General features: G+C 49.8%; 1 protein-coding gene across 5 annotated transcripts in view; it reads right to left on the reverse strand.

Moving 5' to 3' along the window:
• Positions 1 to 14,213: 14,213 nt before the first annotated feature.
• Positions 14,214 to 20,411, reverse strand: part of Dlg3 (discs large MAGUK scaffold protein 3) — a 54,288-nt gene continuing 48,090 nt past the window's right edge. For all 5 annotated transcript variants that reach the window (XM_015999653.3, XM_015999654.3, XM_015999655.3 and 2 more), the window contains 6 exons: positions 20,300 to 20,350; positions 19,673 to 19,774; positions 18,856 to 19,028; positions 18,046 to 18,155; positions 17,657 to 17,748; positions 14,214 to 16,429 (listed from right to left, as the gene is read on the reverse strand). In XM_015999653.3, the coding sequence (XP_015855139.1) occupies positions 16,323 to 16,429; positions 17,657 to 17,748; positions 18,046 to 18,155; positions 18,856 to 19,028; positions 19,673 to 19,774; positions 20,300 to 20,350 (635 nt within the window). In that variant the 3' untranslated portion in view covers positions 14,214 to 16,322. The remainder of the gene's footprint in view (positions 16,430 to 17,656; positions 17,749 to 18,045; positions 18,156 to 18,855; positions 19,029 to 19,672; positions 19,775 to 20,299; positions 20,351 to 20,411) is intronic.

The raw sequence follows: 20,411 nt of genomic DNA on the forward strand, positions 1-20,411 counted from the left end.
GATCTGCCTGGACTGAGTCTACCAGGTTGATCGCAGTCCTCGGGGGAAACCTTTGCAAGTCCTCAAACCATACCCCCCCCTCATGCACACACAACTTGGAGACTTTTGTGAAGCTACTCATCCCTACAGGAGGGCCACTGTTAGAGAAAGAGATGGAAGAAAGTGAAGGTGAGCAGCATTTCTTTGACTTGATCGTGGTCCTCAGCTCCCTGGAAATGATGACGGGAGTATACTATCAGTGACAATAGTCGTGTAGCAGCCACATCCCTACAGCCCCTTCCTATCATTAATCAAGAAACCACCAATGATTCTCCATCCATGTGTTCTTTTAGACACTTGTTCATCTGTCCTCCTAGACAATAAATGATTGTGGTTTAGACCAAGATCCTTCCCTCAGCGAGGTTTATGTTCTGATAGCAGAAAGGGCTGGACTTGCATTTTATTAGATTAGATGTAGAAGAGTTATGTGGAACTATCTAGTCAGGGAAGAACAAGGATTCCAAAGCAGAAGAGCAGGATGCAGGACATGCTTTGGGGAGGATGTCTAAGCAGGCTTTAAAGATAAGATCTGAGCTTGGCATGGTGGGGTATGCCCAGAGTCCCAGCATTCTGGAGGCTAGGCAGAGGATCACAGATCTGTAGCCATCCTGGGCAACAGATCAAGACAAAAAGAAAGAAAACCAAAAGCCAGAGGAAAAAACCCAAAACTAAAGAAAACCCAAAAGAAAAGAAAGAAGAGATCTAGAAGATTTGGATTAAGAAATGAGGGAAGGCTGTTCCCAGAGGAAGAACAGGACAGAGGGAAGGCACAAAGTCTTTCTGCATGAGGCACTGTGAGTGGCCGTATGCATATGCAGCCTGGGAGGGGAAGGGTTAAAAATGGAGGATGAAGGATTCCCACTATCTTTCTAAGGACTTTGAAGGATTATTTTTATGAAGCTCAAGAACAAGTTTATTAGAGTTTAAAAGAAAAACACACCAGAGCAGGCAAGCTGTAAATCTCAGCAGCTGCCCAGAGGAGACTGTAAGAGGGAGGGAAAAAAGCCATAGCATTTGAGTTATGAGCGTGGCAGTCCCCCACATGGTAGTACGCAGCCACATGGCATAGAGCTGGGGCCATGGTGACTAATCTTGGTTGTCAACTTGACTGCTTCTGGAACCAACTAAAACACAAGCTGCTGGGACTCCTCTGAGGGGTTTTCTTGATCAGATTATTGGAAGCAGGAAAGCACACTCTAAATGTGGGTGGCACTTTCTGGGGGCAGTCCAGAAAAAAAGACATGAAAGAAGGAAATGGAACTGGGCAGTGGTGGTGCAGGCCTTTAATCCCAGCACTCAGGAGGCAGAGGAGGCAGATCAAGGCCAGCCTGGGCTACAGGGTGAGTTCCAAGCCAGCCAGCCAGGGCTGTCACACAGAGAAGCCCTGTCTTTAAAAACCAGAAAGAAAAAAAGAAAGAAAAGGAAGGAATGGCTTTGGGCCTGTTTCCCCTCACACTCGCCGTCATGCTTAGCAATTCTACTGCTGGGGGCTTCCTTCACTGACACTGGACAAACTTCTTAGGGCTTCCAACGCACACTGAAGAGCAGCAGCTCTCCAGGAATCCTCCAGGACTCCAGTGCCACACCGAGACTGCCGAGACCTCCAGCCTAGTGGACAACTACCGGATTCTTGGCCTCTCCACTGGGACACAGCCATCGGTTCTGTTCCTTTAGAGAAATCTGTCTTACAGATTATGGTACCAGAAAGTGAAGAGCCTGATCATGTTGTTTCTTTTTGGTGTTTTCTTGGGTTTTTGTTGTTTTTATTGTTTTGCTTTGAGGAATGTGGAAGATTTGGGACTTTAGACTAAAAAGCTGGTTGAATTCTGTAAGTAGCGCATACCGGGCTTTTCTAATATGAACCTGGAAAACAGTAATGCTGAGAATACACTGGACTGCAGAGGCCTGGCTCAAGATCGAATGTAACAACAACAACAATCCTGAATATATACCTATCATAAAATTGTAATATATTAACATTTATATTAAAGAAAAAATAAAACACACCTTGTTTGGAAATATATGTGGAATTGAAAGAATGTTTTAAATTATAGACAAAATTTTGCCTTGGTATTTCATTACTTTTACTATTAATTATCTATTCCCTAATTTGAATATCTTGAGTGTTGACTTAATCATTATTTAATATTGCAAATACCTTCCAAAATAAAATACCGTTGAATTAAAAAAAAAAAAGAGGTTTCAAAAAGAATCTAGGACTTTAAAAGCAACAGGGCTAGAGACCATTTGTTTGCCATTTTGGCAAAAAAAAAAAAAAAAAAGAAAGCTGGCTGCTTCTGCCCATGTTCTGGAAACTTTCCTGAAATCCAATGGAAAGTAATGGACTCATATTTTTGGCAAAGGAAGTGTCAAGGCTGCATAATGTCTTGAATAGTGGTATGACATGCTGGCTAGTTTGATGTCAACTTGACACAAACTAGAGTCATTGCGCAAGAGGGAACCTCAACTGAGAAAATGTCCCCACATAGATTGGCCTGTGGGCCAGCCTGTGGAAGGGGCATTTCTTGGTTAATGACTGATGTGGGAGAGCCCAGCCCACTGGGGATGGTGCCAGCCCTGGGCTGGTGGTCCTCAATGCTCTAATGAGGCAGAGCAAGCCATGAGGAACAGGGCAGTAAGCAGAGAGCCTCGATTTCTGCTTCAGTTCCTGCCTCTAGGATCCTGCCTTGAGTTCTTTCTCCGACTTCCTTCAATGATGGACTGGGATGTGGGAACGTAATCGAAAGACACCCTTCTCAAGTTGCTTATGGCCATGATATTTTTTTTTTTTTTTTGGTTTTTTCGAGACAGGGTTTCTCTGTGTAGCTTTGCGCCTTTCCTGGAACTCGCTTTGGAGACCAGGCTGGCCTCGAACTCACAGAGATCCGCCTGGCTCTGCCTCCCGAGTGCTGGGATTAAAGGCGTGCGCCACCACCGCCCGGCTATGGCCATGATATTTTATTGTAGCAATAGAAACCATAACTAAGACAGAAACTGGTGCCAGGTCATGGAGTATTGCTGTGACAGACATGACCAGGTTTTTTGGTGAGGATTTTAGTGGCAGTTGACCTTTGGGCTGGAAAAAGCATTGAGTGCTCAGAGCTCAGTGGAGTTTGGAAGATAAGAATGTTGGGGAAAATGTAGGTGATGGAGGCCTGTTTTATTAAGACTGTAAGGGCCATTCTATATTTTTAATTAAGAATTTGTGGTTCTAGTCATGTGGGGCTGAAAAGTCAGCTGTCATTAACAAAAGGCCAGAGCCACTAAAGTGGAAGCTTTGCTTTTCTGCAACAATTGAAATCTTCTGGGAAGTGTTTCCTCGGGTCAGCACACAGAAGCTATGGTCCAGAGGTGGCTGAGGCCAAAGCTCCTGCCGACAGCTGAATTTGGTATTATAAGAGTGTTCCAGCAAGTACTGGTTTTAAAAGTATAAAGGGGCCATGGAGAGCAGCTGAGGCTTGACTTATGATATTCGAGGCAGGGCACCGATGAAAGTGAAAACCGAGGTGTGGAAGGAGTGATGGAGAGACCGAGGCTTGGCACTGTGGAGCACGTGTGGAATCCCTGCAGAGAAGCCAGGGACGGGCTAGGGGAGGTGCAGCCCCATTGCATACTGGAGATGGCAGTGTCGGGACAACAGCAACCAGGGGTGCCGCTGGCCTGGTCCTGCAAGCCAAGCTGTGTGCGCTCTACGTGGAGAGCTGCACAAGAAGACTGGGAGTGAACCCCACACTTCGGACGCTGCGTTCTCTGCCAGGGTTAGAGTTTGGGTTTACTTTGTTCACAATGTCACTGTGCCCTGGTTCTTCCTTCTTGGAGTAAGAAACTATGAGACTTTTTTTTTTCATTTTACAGGAGCCCACAGTTAAGAGACTGAAATTTTACAGAGACTTGGAATATTTTAGAGAGACTTTGGATGTTTTAGAAAAACCTTGGACACTGTAGAGAAACTTTGAGCTTTAAAAGAAACTATGTTTTAAATTTTTACAGACTGGGACTTTTAAAGTTATTTATGTTTTGTGATATTCATATCAGTATGCCATCTTGGGGATAAATGAGAAAAAAAAGGTTCTAGTTGAATAGTGATGTGTCTGTGTGTCAAGTTGACAAGGGGTCAATTGGGCTGTCTAGTTTTATGTCAACTTGACACAAGCTAGAGTCATTTTGGAAGAAGGATCCTCAATTGAGGAAATGCCCCCACCAGATTGACTTGTAGGGAAGCCTGTGGTATATTTTCTTGGTTGGTGATTGATGTGGGAAGACCTACCCCTGGGCAGGTAGTACTGGGTGCTTTATGAAATCAAGCTGAACAAGCCATGAAGAACAAGCCAATAAGCCACACTCCACCATGCTTCTACTTCAGTTCCTGTTTCTGGGATTCTCCCTGGAGTTCCTGCCCAGGCTTCCGTGGATGATGGAAGCCTAAGCAAAATAAACCCTTTCCGGGTTACTTATGGTCATGGTGTTCATCACAGTAGCAGACACCCTAATTAAGACACATAGTTATTGATTTTTCTTCTTTGGGTGTACAATGTAAAGAGCAAGTGGGCCAGAAAGAAATAAAAAAAGGTACAGTTTGGACAGAAAAAGAGCACTAGGAAGCTTCATGTTACAGCATGTGCTGAGAGAGACTGTAATCCTTAAGATTAGTGCCACTAAGCATTGGAACAATGGGAAAAGTGCCAGCAGGTCAAGATCCCCACATAGCTAAGCTTCCAGTTGGTGAAAAGAAAAGGGATAATGAGTTTTCTGCTTCCAGAAAACAGCATACAAAAGTTACTGCAAATATGATTTATGGGACCAGGGTCCATCCCAAGGTCCACTCTGTCTGCTCCATGGTTGCAGTTCTCTCTCTGCTTCCTGTCCTGGCCACCCGCTGCCTCCCTCACTATTATAGACGCCTCCTCTTTCTTTGGTTGTTTTGGTCATGGAATTTTATCACAGCAACAGAGAAATAACTAATATGGAGACTTCTGAGAAAAAGTGAGGGGGCCCAAAGTATAAGGAAAAAGCATCCTTAGGTTCTTTGCAGCATCCAAAAGAAAGAGTGAAAAAACCCTGCGCTTTCCTGATTCAGGACCAACTTCACCACAGAAGCAGTTTCAGCTGGGAGTTGGTAGAGTCAGAAATGGCCCCTACTCAATGTTAACCTCGGCGACAGTGGGTAAACTGGGGAACGGAGAGTCAGGCGGCAGGAAGGCTAATTTGGAGGCCATTGCAGTTACTCGATGAGCCTTCACTAATGGAACTTATCAGTTAATAAATAAATATTGTGTGATTGTCGTCTGATAACTTTCAAGACTATAACCTATGCCAGGACAGGGACCACTGAGCATAACAGCCATTATCTTGCTCAGAGCAGCTGTGATCATCAGTGAGCCATCTTGGTGCCTGTTGATGTCTCATCATAGGAGGTGAGGGGAGTCGTTAGAGGCATACCTGAGGTCTCAGCCACGCCCTCCTGCAGCTGGATGCAATCTTGCCCCAGCTGCACATGGGCTTGTGGTCTCAGAAAGTGAGAGTATATAGTGTGAAAGATAAATTGACAGGGGGAGACTTCACTTATACAACTATGGAGACGTCCTCATCCATGCTGGGATGAGGCTTTTTCATGGTATGGCTGTTTTAAGGTCACTCTTGCTCTTAGGTAACCCAGGCCTCCATAAGCAAGTCAAAGACACTCATTAGTTCCCCAAATTGGACTTTGGTTTGTGATTGGTGCCTTATGTAGGGTAAGTGGGCATTTGTTCATAGTTCCTTAGAAAAAGCTCCCCAAACACTTGGCACCTAAGACAGACATGACAGGACCAGAAGGAAGTTTGCAGGGGCTGACTGCAGCCGCCCTGCAGCAGGTGCTGAGGCATACAACAGGCGGATCCACCAAAGAGGAGAGAGTCCACGGGGGCAATCCTCCGAGGCTCCCTTTCCCATGGAGTGTGGGGATAGTGCGCTTCCTTGCCGTGGTGGTAATCGCACGCCTTCTGCAATGGATGACAGGATATGCAACCAAGGACAAGCTGAGAAGGGAGCATCCTTTGGTGGGAACTGTATGGTGACCATCTTGTCTATTTAGTACAGGTGTCATGCCAACTTAACATGGCGTGGCAGCTTGATGAGTGGGATGTCCCCCCAACCACTGATGAACTGGAGAACACACCACAATCCCTGAAAGGGGCTGTGGTGTCAGATGTGTGGGTCGGGTGATAAGACATGCATCTGAGGTGCAGCTCTCACCACAGAAGAAAGCCTTGACCACATAGGGAGGAACTGCAACAAGAAGACATGCTAGCCTCCACATCAGCCTCTGGTTTGTAAAATGGGGAAAGGGAGGGAAGGGATGGAGGTGTCGCCTTGCTGTATAGTTTATTGCTTGCTTGATTGAGTCAGGGTCTCATGTGACCCAGGCTGGCCCTATGCAGCTAAGGATGGCCTGGAACGTCTGACCCTCGTGTCTTCACATCCCTGGTACTGGATTTATAGAGCCTAGTGTGTGGTCTGGGGGTCAAACCCAGAGCTTTGTGCATACTCGTTAGGCACTCTCCACCTGTGGGGTTGAAGCTGCACTCGGTCCCAGCCTTGGCTGTTTCTTAAAGCTGTCAGGGCGCAAGGAAAGGAGAGTGTACGTTATATCTGTGCTCAAGAGCCCTTCTTGGGCTCTAAACCTTGGAACCCATGAGAAGAATTGTACAGCATGAAGGATGAAAGTGGGGTGGACATTATACAAGATAGTCCTTGGGTCCAACATTTATTACAGAGGAAGGAAAATCCATGACTCAGCATACAGACTGGAGCCTTAAAAATGGCCCAGTGCAAGAAACTATGATAATCCGGTAATACTCAGCTCTGGGGCTGCCTGGGTTAGGAGAAATTCTTTTTTAAAGGAATGAAAGAGCCTCTCACGGTCTGGCTTATGAGGCTGTCAGACATGAGACAGGATCAGTCTGAGTCCTTTGAAAGTATCTATAACTATCCATCCAAACCTGCGTAACCCGAGGCAATACGAGGGAAATCAATCACTGGTTGACAGGCTCCCGTGGGCCATTAGGGACACTTGGTTATCACAAGCTGAGGTCCCCGTGAATATCAGTGACTGGAGGACAATTGAGGAGTCAGGAGTTACTGAGGGAATTGGGCATGCCCAAGGTGATGTCTAGTGCCCAGTTCACTGGGCCAGATAAGACTTTGTTCACCAGAGAGTTAAGAATTTAATTCAAAGCTGGGAGGTGGTGGCACACACCTTTAATCCCAGCACTTGGGAGGTAGAGGCAGGCATCTCTGTGAGTTCAAGGCCAGTCTGGTCTACAGAGCGAGTTTCAGGGCAGCCAAGGCTACAAAGAGAGACCTTGTATCGAAAACAAAAACAACAATAAAAGAAGAAGAATTTAATGGAGCATGGACTTGGGCACTAGTAAGGAACTGCCGTGGCTTTGCAGGGCCCCTTGGTGCTGTACGATTTTGTGAGGTAGGAGAGGCTTTGGCTGATCTGAGTGACTTAGACCGACATATAAATTGGCCTGTAAAGTGATCAAACAATCCAGAGATGACAGAGAAAGGTGTCGGTTGGGGTTATTTGAAGGCAAGTATAGCAAGATGTGCGTCAAGCTAGCCTTCCCAAGGGTATCGGGAATGACAGCCAAACGCTGTGCTAGTGAGCTTCTAGAAGATGACAGTTCATAGAAGGCGTACATGATTAAAAAAAGATACAGGTGAAGATGGTCTGTCCCGGGTGGGCAGTTATCCCCCACAGTAAACTGTGTACATTTCTCTCCTCCTAGACAAGTCTGCTAGGGTAGACTCACCCAGCCCGGGCCCCTCTCAGCAGCCAGGTGCGGTTGATGGGGCGCCAGCAGCCACAGCCACAGCCACAGCCACAGCCACAGCCACAGTCACAGTCACAGCCACAGCCACAGCCCTAACCCAGAGCCCACCAGACCCAGGAGGGGGGCAGCCTAAGCAGTGAGCAAGCCAGGAGGGACGACAGCACAGCCTCCCTCCCTCTCGACCTTGGACTAGGCCAGGCAGCTTGAGTCCGTCCTAGGGAGCCCATCTGGGCTGGGGAGATGCATGGGTGCCCACGGCAGCACCACAGGACGAGGTAGCAACATGGCTTGAGCAGAACGATGGTTGCTCGTAGATACGGGTTATGATGGTAAAGACTGCAGATATAAACAGTGCAGATGGTAGAGGAAGTACCACCCGTCCCTGCCACCGCGCTCAACTTCGCTCTTTAATGAAAACAACTGATATAAGGGATGAGACCTTTCCAGGTTTTATTGAACTTCTTGAGTGCCTGCCCGGTTAGGTGCTGACTCCTAGAACAACGGATGCTTGCTTAGTGGCAAGAACAGCGGTGGGTCTTCGGATCCTGCCTAGTCTCTATAGAAAGGTTCCGTCATGTAGATGGTATAGTGCTAAGCTCTGGCGATTCCGAAGATGTGAAGATCACCTGAGAGACGAGGCCCAGACATGAGCAAGCATGGGAAACCAGCTGACACCCAGTGGAAAGGCTGGGCACAGATGGGGTGCTGGGGAGCTTTGTGTTTGGGTGAGACCCAGATGATACACCCGGTGACTGAGAAAACACCACAATAGTCTGTACCTGTCAGTGTTAAAACAGTGGTTAAAGAATGAGCAAAAGTAGTCTGTGTTGGGGGAGGGGGGTGTTCCCAGAAGCCATAAGGTTAACTGAAAAATCTCAGTGCTGGGGCTGGGCTACCACCCTGACTTGCTGGCCGGGGAAGCCCCGGGATACCTCCAAATGATAAATGCTATTGCTGTTGGTTGTATGCCACAATTTGATGGTAAGTGCCCCTCGCCCATTGCCAAAGACAGTTAGTTCATGCTTTGGTTGCAGGACGTGAAGAAATCAAGCTGAAACCGAATGGTAAGTTCCCTCCCATTTGGCTAGCTTTCAGAGTGGTGGAAGGTGCATTATACAGGCTTCCGGGAGAGATCTGTCATCAATACTCCACTCTGCTAACCCAGCATGCTACATTGGCGACGCTGTAGGCAAAATATAGTAGCATTATGGGTGCAAGCAGCAACTTTCCAATGGCCTTCTCCATTGGAGGGGAATTCATATCTGGTACTGTGAGCCAGACCCAAACCTGTGGCCTAGGAGGTCATAGTGGGAAAGAAACTGTTGTTGTTAAATAGATAGAGTGTTCCTGCCCCGTTGCCGTCTAAATATATTTATGCACATAGATTATTGCAACTATCAGCTTAGATCAGGAAGGCTTGTTTTTGCTGTGAATAGTAGCTACTGTAGAGACGTAACTAACTGGCCAGGCTACTCAAGAGTAAGCAACTTGCTGGAGCAGTGGCCCAGTGCTCAGCCAAATGGAAGAAAATAGTCCTCTCTATCATCCCCTCCAAGGCTCAGGGGACAGGTAAGAGGTGGGGCGGAAAGACTCAGAGATGCAGAAGGGGTAGAGAGTTACAGACTGATGTCCTCGGTGCAGAACAGCCATTACCACCTTGATCGGAGCCGCTGACTCATTGCAAAGGCCTTCCAGATTGGACTTGTTGACATTCCCTCCTAAAAAGGGCAGTGGGGAGGGCCATCAGAACCTCACCTAAGATTCTAGCCACGCCCTCCAGTTCTCTCAAAGCTGTATGTAAGCCTCGTGGTCTCTGGAGGCAATAACAATACGGTGTAAATCGATTCCATCTGTGCTCCTATGGAGACGCCATTTGTCTGAGGTGAGGCTTTGGGTGATATGCTGCTTTGGGGTCACTCACTCTGTGCCTAACCCCTCAGCCATGCTCTATAAGAAATCTCACCGGGAAGACAACCGAGCCCTCCACTAGCTACAGGACACCCACCGGGAGCAGGACCCACACCTGGTTAGTATGACCCAAGATTGCTACCCTGTCACCTTTGCTGCTTCAGTACCCCTATTCAGGCTAAGGACCCCCTCATCGCTCCGAAGGCAGGCATCTAGGGTTTTTTTTTTTTTCAACCTTCATTCCTGAATTTTCCTAGCATAACTTCTTTATAAAACTCAAAGAATCTATTCTAACGCAGAGCTAATTTTTCCAGTCTGTTCTGGAGTCTGACCCCTCTGACCAGCCAATAGAAAGAGTTTCCCCATTTGTTCCCTTTCTCCTTAGAAGAAAGCCCCTAGCCTAGCAATAAGTAAGTCGGGTTTGGTTGTGTGTTAAGAAAGCCTGTTCTTCAACAGCGGTTCTTACGCTCTTATCCATCTCACCCGTTTCATTGGTTTTAAGTGCAAGTTCACAAAAACATGAACTTTTTGTCAAGGATTTAGCAAAGTCACACCCTTTAGAATTCTACGGAATCATTTTCAGTAAGTATTAGAGCTCGGAGTGCCTTGAGATCATCTGCCCAATACCTTATAGTTTCAAGTAAACTGAGGCCCAGAAAGGGAAATTAGCTAGCACCTGTAATGTACAGGGCAGGTGTTAGCTGCTGCAGGGAATGGGAAGCTACACCAGACCCACTCCAGGCCTTCTAGAAGCATTCTATCTAGTTTGAGAGGTACATATGGACAAACATCTATGGTGATATTTTATTTGTACTGAAATGTGATTTTAACATACAAAAAAGTCAGTCCATGGAAACCACTAGAAGGATGCAAGGGGGGGGTACTTGAGAGGTCAATGATAGTAGCATGGATGGTGACATTTCAGCTGAAGTTCAAGACTTTGAACAGAAGAGATGTGGGCTACAAAGACTTCAGACAGGGGCCTTGCTCCTAGGTCATAAAGTAAGGAGTACACTTTCAAGAGCTATGGGGGCTATGGGGCCGGAAGACTGCAAGAGCAGACCGCAGCCAGTGTAGTGTTGGGTGCTCAGCAAAACCTGTCCCTCCCCCCTCTCACAGCTCCTTCCCGCTGGCTTGTTCCCGCAGATATTGAAGGTCTCAAGCTGAGTATCACCTCCAGAGATGCTGTCCTCGTGCACCTTTTCTAAGCAAATTCCCCATCCTGTATATTTCCTTCCTCCCCTTCGCCCTGATGGAAAACTGTGGTGGTTCCTTGTTCCCGGCTAGATCCCAGGCTCCTTCAGACCGGGACTGTTCTTCTTGGGTCCTTGTCTTTCTATGCCGTCAGTAAGTGCTCGGCAAGCAGCAGCTCTGGACATACAGGGCGGAGCAGGGATAGCAACAAAGAACTCTGTGGAAGAGTCGTCGTCAACCGGCTTTGGCTGCAAAGTCTATATGATGACCCAAGGATTGATCAGAGCAGCATTGAGCCCAGGGCTAGGAAAATGTGCTGCATTCAGAGAGACAGGGCCAGAGCTGCCAGCTGAGCGAGCCCGTGGAAGGGGAGGGTTGTGCTCAGGGCTAAATGTAATCCCCTGTCCTGAGTGGGGGCAGGGCCTGTCATGTTTCTAGGGTCTTGGAATTTCCTGCTGGGGACAGTGAAAGCTGGCCTCGGACGGCTCTCAGGTGCCTGCCGTTAGAGGCCAGCCTTAGGTGAGCACCAGTGTCATCATCGCTTGTACGTGGTGCAGGGCGGGTGGCCAGGTAGCTCTGGGTAGGCCAGCGGAGTGAAAAGGAGAGGCATGAGCTGAGCGAGACGAAGGGGTTAAAGGTGACTAGAAATCAAGCAAATGGAGCAAGAGCCCGATGGAAGATGCAAGCTCAGAAAGCGAAGCATCGCCCACAGGCGGGGACCTGGTCAGAGTCCTGTCCCCAGGGCTGAGCGGACTGCGGCTCCTCCACCTGCTTCACCCTCTGGGGCAGCACTTGGGGGTATGTGTGAAGGCAGAGCAGGCAGGCACATGAACAGGGCCAGGACGATGTCCCCATGTCCTGAGCAAAGGGACAGGCTGCTGTAGCCGCAGGCTCTGTTTGCCTCGTGGTTCTCTCGCTTATTAGCCACATGACCACACTGTGCCTCAGTTTCCTTACCCGGAGAATGATAGTAAGGCACATCTCCTTCACGGCTGGCTTTGACAGTAGATGAAGGAAGCCACATGTGTGGATGGTGACAGAGATGACAACGCACACAAGAAGAGGTCAATTCTATCTCGCTGTGAGAGGGGGAGGCGCCTGGGAGAGGGGGAGGCGCCTGGGAGAGGCAGCATGGAATGATTGAGAGTCTTGGACCAAGTCTTGACATACTAAGGGGTCTTCTAGGTAACTGGTGGGGAGTGGGCATTTCCAGGCAGGGGAGGAGCGTGAACAAAGACCCAGGGTGTGTGTGTGGGGGGGGGGGGGTTATTGGTGGAAAGCAAATGGCTGGAGGGGACTACCATGAAGAAAAAAGCCAAGGTCTGACAGCTAGGCCACGACGGAGAGCACTGGGCTCAGCCGAGGTTTGTCGCCTGGAGGTGGACAGTGTGGCAAGCAGCACACCTCCTGTCCCTGGCCCTCCGAGTAGCTCATGCAGCCTGACAAACATGGAAACCCCACGAGGGGGATCACTGTGCCCCGCCATGAGGGCTCTGCATATACAAAGTAGTTGGGGTGTCATTGGGAAGGTCTAGTTTCTGACAGGGTAGCCCCACCTCTGGGGAGGAATCAGGACGGGGAGGGGCCAGGTTTGCTTTCTCTTGGAAGCAGAGGCTTTTGAGGACATCGGAACTGGAGCTTCAGAAGCCATTTGCAATGACAGTACTTGGTCCGAGAGGTGCCAAGGAAAGGACGGAACGGATGAAGAGATCAGTGGAATTGAGGGCCTGGATGCCCGGCCGGAACCCGGGCTGCCCGACAAACCCCGAGAAGTGGCCAGACTAAGTGCCAGGGCCCAGCCCTGTGGAGAACAAGGCCTCCAGGCCTGTGCCGTGCTCAGCACTAAAAAGTGGATGCTGGGAACCCTGTCCATCTCATTGCTCCCTTGCCTTCAAGCGCCTAGAAGTGGGCAGGCGTGTCCCCTTCAGGTGGCCTTTAGCCGTGACTGTTCTGCGGGAGGCCGGGGCTCCCCCCCAGCCCACCTTCTGTCAGGCTGTCCCAGTCCTCAAGTTCTCCATGTCCTTAGCTTCATCCCTGGCCCCTCACCTCTACACTTGCTTCCGGTAGAGTTGACTGTCACTAGCTAATGTTTAAAAGCACTTCCCAACTCGGATAAAGTTGGTCATTGGTGTTTGTTTGAAGAAGGGTTTTATTTAGTTATGGGTATCATCCTGTGGCTATTTTGAGTTCTTCCTGTTAGAGATGGAGAAGAAATTTGGTCGGGCTTGGCTGCAGTCAGCAGCAGACTTGAGAAGACCCCAGCTGACTTTCCACAGACACAGGGTACTGCTGGCTGGCAGGCAGGCAGGCCCCACACTCGAGGCCTGTCTCCCTTTGGCATTTCCAAGTTCCTCAGTTGTTCTCTTGTGGTGGGGCTCACTGTTCTCCAGCTGTACTTCCTTTGGCTGGGCCATCAAGTGTGAAGACAGACTCTCAGCACAGTGCCATCACGGGCCAGCAACTCTGAATTCCCTTTGCACGCGTCAATATGAATTTCCTCAACCCTACAGAGCTCTTCAGGGGCTCTCTTTTTTGGGGGCTCCCTTCTAACAAATAAGAGAATGTATAGAGGCAAGCACTGTGCATACCATGAAACCCAACAAACGAGAGAAGGTAATCATTCCTCCTGGGGCTCAGCCCACACACCTTAGGGGTGGCTCAACCATTCAGGTTTTCCTCTTGTACCTTAATTATGGCCGCACCACCTCAGCTTTCTTCCCACGAGTTGCATGCACGGCATTAGCCATAGTCAGAAATACCTGCTCCCAGCACTTCTTGTAGCTTTTGAGGGTCCCAAGGAGGACTGCCACCCTCCCCACCTGGGCACACCCCACCTCCACTGTGGTCGAGGGGTAGCTGGCAGCCAGGCGGCCTTCTCTTCCCATCCCTCTGAGTTCTGCGCTGCCAGCCTGGCTGCCAGCCTGGCTGCTGCGTCTGTAGCATGCATCGGTGTTAGGGCGGCACCTCCCACCACACCTAACTTTTAGAAAAGTGGCAGCATTTTGCCACCGAGGACATGGCCCCTATGCAGCTGGTGGTATTAAGGGCAGCTTCTGGGCCAGGGTGAGGCCCAAGTAGACACTTTTAGCTTGTTTTAGCAAAGGATCCAGCACCGCCCAGGGTCACACTCTTCTCCAGGACTGCCGGGCCAGCCCCTCCCCCATCTCGAGGAAACATTGGTCTGAGTCGGCCTTCCTGCTGCAGGGCCCCAACCACCCTACACAAGACTTCAAAAAGGTCTCGGAGCCATGGTTCATTGCAACTATCATTTATTAAAAAATATATGTCTCCTTGGAAGGAACACTGGTAAACCAACTATTATCATGCTTACTTTGAATCTTTGCTTTTCTTCCCTGGGAGGGAGGGAGGGCTGAGCATTGTTCAGACATGTCAGTTTCCATCAGAGAATCAGCACTCCCTGCTCGCTCCCTCCCCATAAGAGTCAAGGTCATCTGTCACTTTATCCCTCTTTGCCTTCAATCCAGTGTACTGCCCAAGAGAAAGCTGCTGCCTTTTCTTTCTCCTAAATGTGGGCCCCACGTGTCACAGTTAGCCTCATTATGCTGGTAGGATACCTGTGACCAGAGAGTTCCTGAATGTGGCTGGTATGCTTTAGAGTGTCGACAACACCGAGTCACCTGCAATGGTCCTAACCCAGTTGAGGGCCAAGCAATTCTAGGTTCTCCCCTGCGTCATCCCTCCAGTGTGGAGGTGAGGGAGGCACGTTGGCTTCGAAGGAGCACAGTGGGGTGGGGGAGGGCCTGGACCACACCTGCTGCCTGCCCTGGCGGCGGGAGGAAAACTACCTGGACCAGTCACTGCCATCAGACTCTGGGGAAAAAAGCAACAAGATTTCACAGCTCACCAGTAAGCGAGTCTTAGCTCTACAGCTCAAATTTACAGCATTAAAGTCTACTTTCTTCTCGAAGAAACAGTAAGCTACCAGCTGTTGGTGAGGGGGCTGGGCTAGGGCGAATGGAGCAGCTGCAAAAGAAAAGAACCCAAATCCAACTCACTACATGGCTGGCCACGCCCGGCGCTCTTCCACGGTCCCAGCACAGAGCCGGAAGGCAAGCACCTCCCTGTCCCTGCCAGTGGCCCCATGAAGGGACCCGCGGCTAGTCCAGCACGGTGACCTCCAAGCCTGGGCTTCTACTCCCTGCCCTCACCAGCCCCTGCTTTCCCTCTGTTGACGGGATGGCCAGGCCGAAGTTACGGCTGCACCCCAGGCCTGGCTCCTTCACAACACCTCACAAGCTTTAGAACACTGGCAAATAGGATTCTACGCATTCACTTCAAGAGAAAAAGTAAAATCTGGAAGAATGAAAAGGCTGACACAGGAGCACAACATGGTTTTGGTTTAAGAGCAGCTTAAAAATGAACAAAAAGGAAACCTCTCATGCAGACACGTCAGGCGGCATAAAACGATAGGCAATGTCATCCGGAGCATCATTAGCCATTCATTCTCTCTTTCTGCACAGGAATGGCCGCCCCCAGGGGCAGCCACTGCTTTCAGCCAAGTCTCCGATTGCAAGCTCCCAGCCAAAGCCCCTTCTCCCATGCTGCAGGTCGGCCCCACCTGGAGCGAACCTTAGCTCGGAAGAGAATGACCAAATTCGAGTGAGTGCTTTGGTACAGCACTTAGTACTGTTGTCAACCCCTTCCCAACCAGGTGGACCATGAGATGTCGTCTGATTGGAATACGAAAATTAAAGCATTTCTCTAATAACATAGTACCACTGATGGACGTCTCCATAGATTTTCTAGTCCCAATGTAGGTGAATATATATATATATATTATAGGAGAGTGTATAATATATATATATAATAATTTCTATATATTTTATATAAATTACATATATATATCTATATATAAATAAGATACTTTCTGTCGCCATTACGTTGCGCCGTTCCGAGCTGCAAGGCAGCCGTCCAGGGTATTAGTGCCCGGGAGCACCTCCCCTCGCGGGCTGTCTCGCTCACTTCACAAGCTGTGCAGTTGTCCAGAGTCTGTCGTTCCATCAGTCCTCCTGTCCTCTCTTCGCTTCGCTTCACTTCTGCTGGGTGTTTATGAAAACAACTCTGATGGATTTGCACCTGTGCTAGCGCTTGGGAAAGGTCCATGCAGGAATGGGCACAGTCACATGATGGGTGAGATGGCATCATCCCAAAAAAGAAACTAGAACCAAACAAAAAGGTTTTAAAAAAGAACAGGACTAGAAAACTCAATTTTTGACATATCTAAAAAGGGGGACAAGAACAGTAGTCATTTGGTGTCCCCATGGGGACAGGAATGAGGAGGAAGGAGGGAAGAGGGACTTGGTTTCTTCTGTTCACAAGAGAATGGTTGGCGGGGATTCTTCAGAGTTTTTCAGGGGATGGGACCCAAATGTAGTGGCCAGACTGGTCCTCGATGATTTGTTTGATCTTGTTATAAATCTCTTCCAGTGAGTCACCCTGTACAATGGCTGAAGGGGAAAGAGAAGGAAAAATTATCCCTGTGCTCCGGGACCGCCCCCCGCCCCAGGCCTAGCCGTCCCGCCTCCCTTAACAACCAACCCTCCTGTAATGTCCCTGGGCTGTGATGGGCGTTCACAGAAACCTGCATCTGACTTCGTGAGTTAACTGTCTAGAGTTCGGACAGAACTGTAGCTGGCTTGGTGAGCCCAGGGCTGGACGTCAACTCCCAGAGACAGGGAGACTAGCAGGGAACAGGAAATGTGCTTATTGTAAAGATGTCTATTGAGTACCCACCGCATGCCCGACACTGAAGTTCCCATTGCTCTTGTCTGCCATGGGCTGGCAGCCTCAAATTCTAAAGCAGCTTCACCCAAAGATTTGGAAAACCCCACTTATGCAGGCGAAGAGCGGAAAGCCACAGTTTCTGGCAAGAGACAGAGCTCCTAGGGACCATGACAGCTGCTGTGTCAGGGGTCATCCCGACAAACAAGGACAGAGATGTGGATGGTGAAAAGGACCCCAAAGACCCATAGTACATAAAGAACATCTGAATCCCTTCCTTGGCTGACCCAATGATCCTTACTTGAATCACTCATTACCGCCTGCACTGTACATCCAGTACTGTACTTTAAAGGGAACCTTCCTCACCTTTTAAGAACTGGCCTGCTAGCCGGGTGTGGTGGCGCACGCCTTTAATCCCAGCACTCGGGAGGCAGAGCCAGGCGGATCTTTGTGAGTTCGAGGCCAGCCTGGGCTACCAAGTGAGTTCCAGGAAAGGCGCAAAGCTACACAGAGAAACCCTGTCTCGAAAAAACCAAAAAAAAAAAAAAAAAAGAACTGGCCTGCTAAAGTACGTGTACCTGTGACATGTACACACAGGCAGACTGACAGACAACTTCAATACTACACTAAGAAACCATCAACAAACATTTATTCAGCACCAAAGCATGCAAGGAAAAAAAACTATCAGGAGGAAAAGCAGGGAGGGAAAGAGACAAAGGAACCTGCCATCTCTCAGAGCCAGAAAACAAGAAACAAAGCAACAGACAAGAGCGGTGCTTGGGAGTGGCTTGTGCTAACGCGGTGGCTGACAGGAAACCTCAGTGCCTGGGGAAAGGCCTGTGCTCAGGGACGGCAGAGTCCCCAGGCATTTTAGCTCTGCCTAAGTCTGTCTCCCTGAGGGGTGTCTGGCTGACCTCACAGACGCATGACCACTCGGACCCCTGAATTCTCACCTGTAAAGTACTCTCCAAACTCTTGCTCCAGTTTCATGGCTTTGTCAAAGATCTTATTTGCTTGTTCATATGTCTGCCGTCGGTTCATTTCCCTGCCAGAGACACAGAAGCAATCCATTTCTAAAGGAGAGCCTATGTTTTAATTCACGCAACAAGATGTTCTACCTTTCCTAAAAATCGGCCCAACAGCCCCCTTAGAAGAGCCCGTGGCTAACTCCCCCCTCAGAACCTCCAAGTCCCAAAGCCCAGCTGGGAGGAGCATGGCCAGGCCCCGAACAGGAGGAACAGCAGGCATTCAGTTGGCGCCGGGCTTTGTCTGGGTCCCACCCCTGCCCAAGCAGTCTGCTCTCTTCCCTCTCCAAGGTCACCTGAGCCCCATGGACACTTACATAAGTGCTTCAATGGACTTGGGCTTGATGAAGACGGCAATGGGGTAAAGTTGTGCTTGCTGCAGTCTCTTTATAGCGTTGCCGGAAACGTCTAAGATGCAGTGCTTGCCCTGCAAAAGCAGACCCACGTCGGTCATCCCGTCCCCGGCTAGAGGGCCCCACCGAGAAATCCAGGGCATTCGAAGCCGCAAGCTGGGGGGAACTGGGAGACGTTCTCAGGGCCTACTTCTTGGTTCTGTGACGGTTCATGATCGTTAAATAGATCGGATTAAGAAGTACCTTCGAGATTAGTGAAGCTCTCTGCTGTGCCTGTGAGGGCCTTCCCAGAAAGGATTAACTCAGGGAGAGAACTGCTGTCCGTGGCCTTGGAAACCCCAGATGGAACAAAAGGGGAAGGAGGAAGTTCCCCGAGCACCAGGATCTCTGTGCTCCCTGCTCGACCTGAGCCAGGCAGCTCGTAAGCAGCTCGGCTTGACTACGTCCACAGCAGCACAAGTGACAAACCTCGGAAGCCAAACTCAATCGGTCCTCCAAGTTGTTTTGTCCCAGTGACAAGAAGTCTGATGAGCATGGGCTTTATAAACCAGAAAAGGCCACTGCTCCCTAGGGGCCTTTTGCCCGGTGGCTGGCACTCCAGTGAAAGTTGCACAACAGAGGCGTATCGCCATGACTGGGGGCTTGGCACGCGGAGGGACACCAGAGCTTTCTTTGCTCAGCACTGTGGCAGGCACGTGGATGCGCGTGGATGCCAGGCCTCGGCATTTGTCTTCCCCGTGGCTCAAGGGCAGTCAGAGCCCCTCCTCTGCTTACCCTCTCTGCAACTGCCCGCACTGACTGGATGCTGGTCCCGTAGAGGTTATCGTTGAACTGGCCCGCCTCGATGAACTTGTTGTCCTGGATGTCCTTCTCCATCTGGTCCCGGGAAACCACAAAGTGGTAATCCTGCCCGTCGACTTCATTGTCACGCCGAGGCCGGGTGGTGTCTGCAGGGGGGAGGGAGGGAGGGAGGGAGGGAGGCAGGGAGGGAGGGAGGGAGGGAGGGAGGGAGGGAGGGAGGGAGGGAAGAAGAAAGGAAATGTAGTGTGCCCCAAAGGCAATGATCTGGGTTATAAAAGCCAACTTCACTCTTTCTCACAGGAGGGCCACAAGGCCACTACAAATTTTTCAGATGAATGAGAAAAAGCATTTGGGAAGATTTTTGTCTGGCCTACTTCTCTTCCAAACTCCAGATATTACATACAGGGGGCCTGAGGTTAACATGGACCAAACAGGTGAGGCTTCCCAAGACATGGCCTGGCGGAGGGCACAAAAGTAGGCGTGGGAGTTCGGGAACCCCAACAAAGCATCCCTCAAACTGCACCACAAAGAAACAAAAACCCAAACAATGATGGGCCTCCCCACTGTAAAATCAATCCTGACCATCAGCACCCAAACTTTCACTGCACAGCATAAGGCAAGCAGCCAGGTTGGATGTCAACCCGACCAGGTCCATCTACTCTGGGGACAACTGGGGCTACTTACTCTCTTACAGGAAGTCCCCAAAGGCCCCGACCCTGGACCCTTTCCTTAAAGTATATACTTCCCAGGGTACCAAACCTCACTCCTCTGGGTCTGCCTGGGCTCTTACGTGGCACACAGGATCCAAATTTATGTGGAAACTCAGAGATCAGGTCATCGTTGACTCGGTCCTTCATTGGGCCCAAGATGATCACGGGCCTGGCATAGTGAACTGGGGAGGGAGAGCACAACACAGTGAACAGAGGCCCCACAGGGCAGCCTGCCCCACCTCTGCGTACAGAGGCTGGTGGCTACCACTCAGACAAGGTGAAGCAACTCCAATAGTCTCTGGCTTTTAACTGTAAAGACCTCAAAGGACCTTTAAATTTGACAATCTTAAGTTCAGACAAGTCTGAAAAATCAGAAGCATTTCCCCTTTCCAACAGATTCAGGAAACATTTCCACACAGGCTCTGGCAAAGCAGACACCCAGGGGAGGATACAGGCCCTCCCCCTTTACAGCAACAGCTGCCTCCAAAATGCTTTCCTCAAAAATCTGCCGCCCTTTGGAAGGCCTCCTAGCAGTGGGCCAAAGTGTCACAAGAGGTGTGTGCATGGCATCTGCCCAGTGATGCTAGGGGGAAGCCAATGGCTGGATGGGCCAGGCTTCCTCCTCTGCTGGCCCTCAGCTACCCTCTGTCCTGAGCCCCGTGACTGGGAGACTGGCACACAGGCGAGACTCTCAGAAGGGGGCTTACTTTCTTGCCGTGTCACTGGCTCATATGACAAAATAGCATCCTCTTGTCCTTCTGCAATGAAAGAGGGAGACACATTAGCACTTTATGATGGGACCGGCTGCATACAGCATTC

Source organism: Peromyscus maniculatus, chromosome X, assembly GCF_049852395.1.
Source record: "Peromyscus maniculatus bairdii isolate BWxNUB_F1_BW_parent chromosome X, HU_Pman_BW_mat_3.1, whole genome shotgun sequence".
NCBI classification, from domain to species: domain Eukaryota; kingdom Metazoa; phylum Chordata; class Mammalia; order Rodentia; family Cricetidae; genus Peromyscus; species Peromyscus maniculatus.